The sequence below is a fragment of the Tupaia chinensis genome, unplaced genomic scaffold (genome assembly GCF_000334495.1).
Source record: "Tupaia chinensis unplaced genomic scaffold, TupChi_1.0 Scaffold147500_2, whole genome shotgun sequence".
NCBI classification, from domain to species: Eukaryota; Metazoa; Chordata; class Mammalia; order Scandentia; family Tupaiidae; genus Tupaia; species Tupaia belangeri.
Window position 1 is genome coordinate 940,937 of NW_006207352.1, and position 8,243 is coordinate 949,179.

The following is an 8,243-nucleotide window of genomic DNA, read 5'->3' on the forward strand; positions in this document are numbered from 1 at the left end:
AGCCCTTTCCTCTTCTTTTTGTCCCCTAAGTTTATTTCATAAGCCAGAGAGAGAGCTAGGCGGCCCCCCCCCCCCCCGGGTATCGGAGCCACAGCCTGCCCCCCCTCATAGGTGTGCATGTGCCCCGAGGGGTCTCCAGATGTGGATCCAGAACCTCCCACGGGGTCAGCCGCGCAGGGTCGCATTTCACCTTGGGGTGCCTTGCTCTACACTGGCCTACCTTGAGGTCCCCAGTGGCATCCCCAGCTGTGCAGCCACAGGGTGCTCGCCGTCCGTGTGGGCAGACTGTCACCACCACAGCTGGGTCCAGTTTTGGCTGGAGCGTGGCGGGAGGCCCTGGTGTGCAGCTGCCTGCTGGAGAGCACCAGCCAGGACACTCGTGTGTGTTTGGCGGTGCGGAGGATGCACAGGAAGCTGTCTGTGGTTCACCTCTGCCTCTCGCTGGCTTCATGGGCCTGTCCTGCACAGCTCTGCATCACGCAAGGCCCTTGGTCACTCCACACCTGTCCCACGTGTGCAGCTGTTCGCTCTATGGTGTTAAAACCTCCCCTGGGGCCAGATCCGCTGTCACCTTACCTGGCAGAGCGGAGCTCCTGAGAGGTGCAGGTGAGAGGCAGGAGCTCACGTGCAGCCCTGGGGCTGCCAACTGCTCCTGCAGACAGGGAGGACTTGGCTCTCAGTCTAGAAAGGGACCCCACACACCTGGAACTCTTTAGGGACAGATGTTTGAGGCCAAGCTTGAAGGCTGGACTGCGACCTGGCGGGCAGCTGGGCCCACGCAGCGGGGCGCTGGGTCCCTGTCTCGTGCTTACCTGTACGCCCGCTGTGTAAGCACCCGTGGTCTGGGCTGGCTGAGGCAGGACAGCCTTGGGGTGCTTGTCTCTGCGCTCTCCCAGAAAGCAGAGCCGGGTAAAGCATGCACGCGAGAAAAGGCATCTCCGGCTCTGTAGGTTACAGGGCCAGAGCGGGGACTGAGGCCAGTGACAAGTCTGGGCTCGGCTGTGAGGACAGGGAGCGATCTAGGTCGTGCAGGCCAGAGGGGCTGGGACCGAGGACGCGCCTCCCCGTGCGCTCCGGGGCCCTGTGAAGGACATGAGAGCGGGCCCTGCCTCCAGGGTGCCTCGGTCCCACGGTCCACGTTTTGTGCATTGCCGAAGTCTTTGTCATGAAGAACTTGACCCAGCCAGGTTGTGGCACCGCAGTGACAGGCCACGATCTGGGAGGGCCTCCTTCTTGGGAAGGTTCCACATCGGGTCCAGAGGTCTCCTTGAGTGCACTGGGGCCCCAGGGCTGGCCCAGGGCTATGGATGGTTGTGGCATCGAGCTGTTGTTGGGGCGCCATCTCCCCACCCTCGTGTGCACGCGCACTCACTGAGGGAGGGGGGAAGAGAGAGCCGTCTCCCCTGGCAGGTACCTCACTCCTTCTCCAGTGTCCTCTGCATTTGGGGCACACATGCACGTGCTCGGTGTTTTCCTCCTTCTGGGGTGTGTGCTCACCAGAAGCAGACACGGTGAGAGGGAAAGTGAGAAATCACCCTCCGGGGGATAGCCACGCCACGGCCCTGTCTCCATTTCTCTCCCAGGTTCTTGGGCACTCACACACAGGCACCTGGCGTGAGTTTTAGACACGAGGTGTGGGACTTGAACCTCCGCGTGGGAGTCCAGCAACATAACTGCTATGCCACGTGCCGGTCACTGGGTGTTTTTTTCTTACTATCTTTTTTTTTTAAGAGATTTTTGCTATAGGGTGTGTGTTAGCCAGAGACAGAAAGCAAAAAATCACCCCCTAGGTGGGATGGCCACACCGCTGTCTCTCCTCCTACGTTCTCTTTGGATTTGGGCCATGCACACACACACATCTGGCCTGAGTTTGAAGCCACAGGGCCTGGGACTCAAACCGCAATTGCGTATGGGAGTCCGGTAACGTAATCGTCTTACGCTGGTCCCACTGATGAGTTTTTTGTCTGCTGGGTCCTGGACTTGAACTGTGCAGTCAGCTATGTGGGATCCAGCATTTTAACCACCACACAACCTATAAAAACTACTTAAAAGAGAAATTTGACATGAATCCCTGTCACCTGTGGGATCCGGCAGGGAGACACGGGTCTGGAAGGAAGGCGAGCTCATAAGCACATGAGGAAACCGTGCCCAAGGCAGGCTCACAATGACTAGAGATGTTTTTAAAAAGGAATAGAAACCATCAAGGGAGGGGCTGCCACGGGGAGGGTGTGGGGCGCGTGGAGCTTGAAGGGAGAGAGCATTAGCAGCGAGGTGGGCTGGCCGGGCACCCCGTGGGCACAGCACGGCTGAAGGCACCGGCGGGCGTGGGGCCATGTGCAGGAGGTCCGGCCCTGACACCTGACGGGCCGTGGGGACTGAAGGGGACGACGTGAGGTCGACGCCAGCCGATCCCGGCAGGATGTCGGCACCTCGGCCCACCGAGGCTCTGCTTGTGCCAGACGCTGGAAACCTGGGCAGGGCCGGGGGAGCTCCTCTGCGGAGCTGGGGTCTGCCGCCCTGTGGGCTGAGGGCAGTGCAGTGCCTGCTGGAGCCCCTTGGTGACGGACCCCCACACTCGCTGGGACGGCTGGGCTGTGCTCCTAGGGTCAGACCAGAGGCGGACCACAGGGCAGGTGGGATCTAGACAGGGTGAGGGCCTCTGGTTTCCAGAGGCAGAGACAGGAGGCCCTCAAGCCTTTGTGGCCTTATGGTTAGTGTTGGGCGTCCCTAATCAGAAATTCCAAAGTCCAAAACCTCCCAAGTCGGAAACTTGCTGAGCCCCAGTGTGATGCCACAAGTGAGAAGTCCCACACCTGACCTCGTATGGTGGCACCACGCACTGCAGTAAGCGGCCTTCAGGCGCCTGTGAGGTTGTGAGACCCGCACGGGCCCATGTCTGACCTTGGGGTCCAGCTCCAGTAAGCACGGCCCCGTCGGGGAGGAGCTGGTGATTCTGGAGGGGTTCTGAATCCTCAGGCGTAGGGAGGGTGCAGGTGTCCGTGTACCAGAGGGATAGAGCCTGGGAACCACGCACAGTGCCCAGAGGACAACCGGCGTGTGCACATTGGGTGTGCCGAGGCCACGCGTGGGAGGGCCCAGGGTCACTGGGGCAGGGACCTCCCCGATCAGCCAGTCTCGCGTGTCCCTGCCAGCTGGGCTGGCTAGGGTGTGGTGGGTCGCAGCGGGAACCACGGATGGGGGCTACTGCAGCTGCCCTGCATGCTCTGGGACCCCGACTGGCGGGCTGTGCCTGTCCCCCCTGCCCTGCCCACTGCTGCGCAGGCCCCGCGACAGTCCCTGAGGGCAGCTCGGAGACCCTCTGTGAGTGAGCGTGTCTGGCTTTTGGCTTAATGTCCTCACCTAACGTCACTGGGTTCACCATGGGGAGCGGGCTGTCAGTCCTCAGTGCTCCGTCCTCATGCAGCAGATTATCCTGTGGCCCTCCGAGTTGTGCTGCAGTGGCCTGGGCACAGAGATCTCTGACGCGTGCTCTCATCTCCCTTGGAGATGTGCGAGGGCTTCAGAAAGTGAGGAATGAAGTTCGAGTTTCCTTGTGTGAAATGTCTTGAAATCCACGCAGTCCTCCCCATGATCCATGTTCCTCGTGAACTTTGAAAACCCCCATATGCTCGGGGGTGGAGCTGCTGGGTCACGTGGCTACCCCCCCTTAATCTGTAGAGTTCATGGGTGCTCAGAGAAACGGAGAGGGAGGGAGCATTCCCGTGGGGCGGGGCCACGCCCAACCCCTCTTCCTCCATCTTCCTACCCTGTGCACACGTGACCAGTGTGGTTTTCTTTTGGAGAGATTTTTGCCATAGGACGTGTGCGCTCGCCAGAAAGAGATAGAAAGCGAGAAATCACCCCCCGGGGGGGATGGCCACACCGCACTCTCTTCTCCTCCATTCTCCTCTCGGGATCTTGGACACACACACGGGTCTGAGACTCGAACCGGGTCGACTACGTGGGAGTCCAGCCACAGTCATTACTCTAACTGCCGGTGTTCCCTCCCCCCAGTGTGTTTTCAAGCTGTGGGGCTGAGATTTGAACTGTTGACTCAGCCATGTGGCGTCCAGCTTCCTTGATCACTGCACCACAGGGCAGGCCCAGCCCGGGGTTCGGGCACCCTGGGGAGGGCACAGAGCACCTTTATTCTTGGCTTTGGCTTATTTTCAAGCGTTTGCGTAATAAGTGTTACTTCCCTAATGGGGAAAACAAACTCAGTTTGTCCAAGCCTAGATTTAAGTTCTGTTTTAAACATTTTTTTCTATTTTCCTGTTAAAGGAGTAGCTGTTTCTTTCCACTTACCTTATTGCGTGGCCTGTCCTGTCGTCCGTCCCCTGTACCCTGGCCCAGCCCCACATGTGGGTGGGCTGTTCCCCCAGGTCCTGTCTGTGCCCAGCGTGATGGCACGCACGCTCTGGCAGGGCCCCACCTAGTCCCCCTGCCCAGGAAGGTGGGTAACTGGCTCTGATTCGAGCTTGTTGCTTCCCGGATGCATTTCTACGCCATCTTCTGGACCATCTGGTTTCTAGGGCAGCGAGGAGAGCCAGCCTGCGCACGGCCGTGCGGTGGTCTCCAAGCTGGTCAGGAGCGTGTTCGCCTCGGTCGCTGTTGTTTCTAATTGAGTATAGGGCGAGAGGTCCTTTCGTTTCTAGGCAGATTCTACCTACAGCAAGATGCGTTGGTTTCAGTGAAGACTTCAGTGAGCGAGCACTGTCCTCCACGCCCTCCATTCCCCCAAGCCCCGGCGTTGGCAGCTCTTGGTCTCCCCGCTCACCTCTCACGCATACCTGCTCCTGCGGCCCCGCCCTGGGCCAGCTCTTCAGGGGCTGCCGCAGCCCAGACACACTCGGGTGTGCCCCGGACTGTCGGGGTGGCCCCGGCTTGCACCCTTCGCACGGTGCTCAGCCTGCGCCCCAGGACGACTGCTCTCCCACAGATCTGGGACACAGCCGGGCAGGAGCGCTTCCAGTCTCTTGGCGTGGCCTTCTACAGAGGCGCCGACTGCTGTGTGCTGGTGTTCGACGTGACCGCGCCCAACACCTTCAAGACCCTCGACAGCTGGAGGGACGAGTTTCTCATCCAGGCCAGTCCCCGGGACCCTGAAAACTTCCCCTTTGTCGTGTTGGGGAACAAGATCGACCTTGAGAACAGACAAGTAAGTGCTCTAGGTCGTGGGTCGCATGGGTGGGCGCCGTCCTGGAGGGCTCAGCGTGGCTCTGACCCCGGGGTGCGAGTGTCGCCATAGGGCCCTCGTGGGCCTCGGGGTCTGCGTCTGCCCGTGGGGGTGGAGCTCTGGGAGCTTCCGGGTCACCGTGTGCTGTCACCACGGCTCACCTCCGGCCACTGGCGTCTCTTTCTCTCCTGCCTGAGGGACTTGGTCCAGTCTGTTGGCTGGGATGGGCTGTGGTGGTGGGGAAGAGGTGTGTGCGGGGGCGGCTGCAGGGTTCTGGGCACCCCGTGGGAGTCTGAGGTCCCAGGAGAAGCCTCTTGGTCTGGGTCAGAGTCCTGGTAGCACCCTGTGGGCTGGCAGGGGCTTCAGGGTCTACAGGCTTGCTGTGCCACCGTGTAGGCCAGGCAGGGCTCCCGGGCGTGTCTGGCGTGCACTCCTGGCTGCGTCCTCCGCAGGTGGCCACGAAACGGGCGCAGGCCTGGTGCTACAGCAAGAACAACATCCCCTACTTCGAGACAAGCGCTAAGGAGGCCATCAACGTGGAACAGGCCTTCCAGACCATCGCCCGGAACGCGCTGAAGCAGGTAGGTCGCTGCCCCGGCCTCACGGCCTGCTGGCACGGGCGCAGGTGCAGATGCGGGCCGCAGCCTTGGACCGGGCCTTGAGGGTGCGACTGGGTGACCCCGATGCAGTCCTAGCTCTGAGCCCTCCCTGTGGGCTGGTACACCTGCCTTGCAGGGCCACTCCAACCTTGGACAAGGGGTTCTCAGCCTCAGTGCCAAGAGGTGTGAGGGCCGCGTTCAAGGAGAGCGACTCTTCGCACTGTCCGGGCCTTCCCTGTGGTCGGGAATAGCAACGCAGGTGCCAGGGGGAGACATGGGCTCAGAGGTCCCGTACCTGGCAGTCGCACTGGCACTGCGGTCCGTGTCTGGGACTTGCCTCTCTGGCCCCAGGACCAGGGCTGAGACGGACCTGCCAGCTCTGAGATGCGGTGTCGCCACTCCCGGCAGGCAGGACAGGCCCCTCACCTAGGATTTACGGGTCATTTCTCCTAGAGAACTTTTTATATACTAACCTTATTTTTTTGTTTAATAATCATTTATTTATGTTTTAGTGTGATTAGATAAGGTAAGAAAGCATCTGCCAGGTCTGGAATTTGTGGTCGGCCATGCGGGAGTCCAGCACCTTAATTGCCACACCAGCTGCTGGCCCCAGTAGCTTCCTTTAGACAGGGTCTTGCCATGTCAGCCCCCCCGAGCAGCCTGGATTACAGGCACCATCAGCCCACCCAGCCCCCAGACTTCTGTGGCTCAGCCTCCCACGTTGCCAGTGTCAGCTGGCATGTGCCACTGAGGCTGGCCCCGAGGACTTGTGACGACTTGGAGCTGACGCGCCCTGGCCGTCTGTTCTCAGCACTGAGCGGAGGCAGCACTTGGAGACGTGCCGCTCAGCTGGAATCCTGGCTCCAGCTGACCCCGCGTCGCATGGCTGTGTCCTCCAGCCCAGCTGCCTGTACCGGCCTGCAGCCCCGGGGAGCCCGGGCCCTCCCAGGCCTTCCAGACCATCGCCCGGAACGCGCTGAAGCAGGTAGGTCGCTGCCCCGGCCTCACGGCCTGCTGGCACGGGCGCAGGTGCAGATGCGGGCCGCAGCCTTGGACCGGGCCTTGAGGGTGCGACTGGGTGACCCCGATGCAGTCCTAGCTCTGAGCCCTCCCTGTGGGCTGGTACACCTGCCTTGCAGGGCCACTCCAACCTTGGACAAGGGGTTCTCAGCCTCAGTGCCAAGAGGTGTGAGGGCCGCGTTCAAGGAGAGCGACTCTTCGCACTGTCCGGGCCTTCCCTGTGGTCGGGAATAGCAACGCAGGTGCCAGGGGGAGACATGGGCTCAGAGGTCCCGTACCTGGCAGTCGCACTGGCACTGCGGTCCGTGTCTGGGACTTGCCTCTCTGGCCCCAGGACCAGGGCTGAGACGGACCTGCCAGCTCTGAGATGCGGTGTCGCCACTCCCGGCAGGCAGGACAGGCCCCTCACCTAGGATTTACGGGTCATTTCTCCTAGAGAACTTTTTATATACTAACCTTATTTTTTTGTTTAATAATCATTTATTTATGTTTTAGTGTGATTAGATAAGGTAAGAAAGCATCTGCCAGGTCTGGAATTTGTGGTCGGCCATGCGGGAGTCCAGCACCTTAATTGCCACACCAGCTGCTGGCCCCAGTAGCTTCCTTTAGACAGGGTCTTGCCATGTCAGCCCCCCCGAGCAGCCTGGATTACAGGCACCATCAGCCCACCCAGCCCCCAGACTTCTGTGGCTCAGCCTCCCACGTTGCCAGTGTCAGCTGGCATGTGCCACTGAGGCTGGCCCCGAGGACTTGTGACGACTTGGAGCTGACGCGCCCTGGCCGTCTGTTCTCAGCACTGAGCGGAGGCAGCACTTGGAGACGTGCCGCTCAGCTGGAATCCTGGCTCCAGCTGACCCTGCGTGGCATGGCTGTGTCCTCCAGCCCAGCTGCCTGTACCGGCCTGCAGCCCTGGGGAGCTCGGGCCCTCCCAGACCTCTAGGTGAAAAGGGAGGTCGACCCAGCCAGCCTGTGGCGTGCAGCTGAAGGCACGGGGTCCCACAGGGCCAACCACAAGGTTCACGTCCCAAACCTGGCGGCTTAGAAACATGCCAGGCATGTGCGTGCGTTCCCAGAATCCTGAGAACTCTGAGAAAGGGTTGCGGCGTGGCCGCCCCCACTTGCCCCTCCTCTCTGTCTCTGGTGAGTGCCCGTGCCCTGTAACCGGCGGGAAAGGAAAGGGAGTATTAGAGCAAAGGCCGTTGGTCCGGAAAGGCGGGTGGGAGCCGGTGGGGTGCGGGCTGAGCAGTTCTGCTCGTGAAGTCAGCTGGGCGTCTCCAGGAGTGAGAAAAGACCGAGCGAGGTCAGTGCAGGCAGCACGGGACCTGCAGAGCGCCTGCTCGTGGCCAGGGCCTCCAGGCTGCGGCCTGGCCGGGCGGCTCAGTGAGGCCGGCCGGCTCAGTGAGGCCGGCCAAGCCTGTCAGTGCTGCCTAAGCTGACTGTCCTCTGCG

The 8,243-nt window shown here is 61.2% G+C and overlaps 1 protein-coding gene across 1 annotated transcript in view; it reads left to right on the forward strand.

Annotated features, from left to right (window-relative positions):
* Positions 1-8,243, forward strand: part of RAB7A (RAB7A, member RAS oncogene family) — a 19,189-nt gene that overhangs the window by 7,552 nt on the left and 3,394 nt on the right. Inside the window, exons 3-4 of the mRNA XM_006169816.3 lie at positions 4,940-5,158; positions 5,629-5,757. Of these exons, the coding sequence (XP_006169878.1) occupies positions 4,940-5,158; positions 5,629-5,757 (348 nt within the window). The remainder of the gene's footprint in view (positions 1-4,939; positions 5,159-5,628; positions 5,758-8,243) is intronic.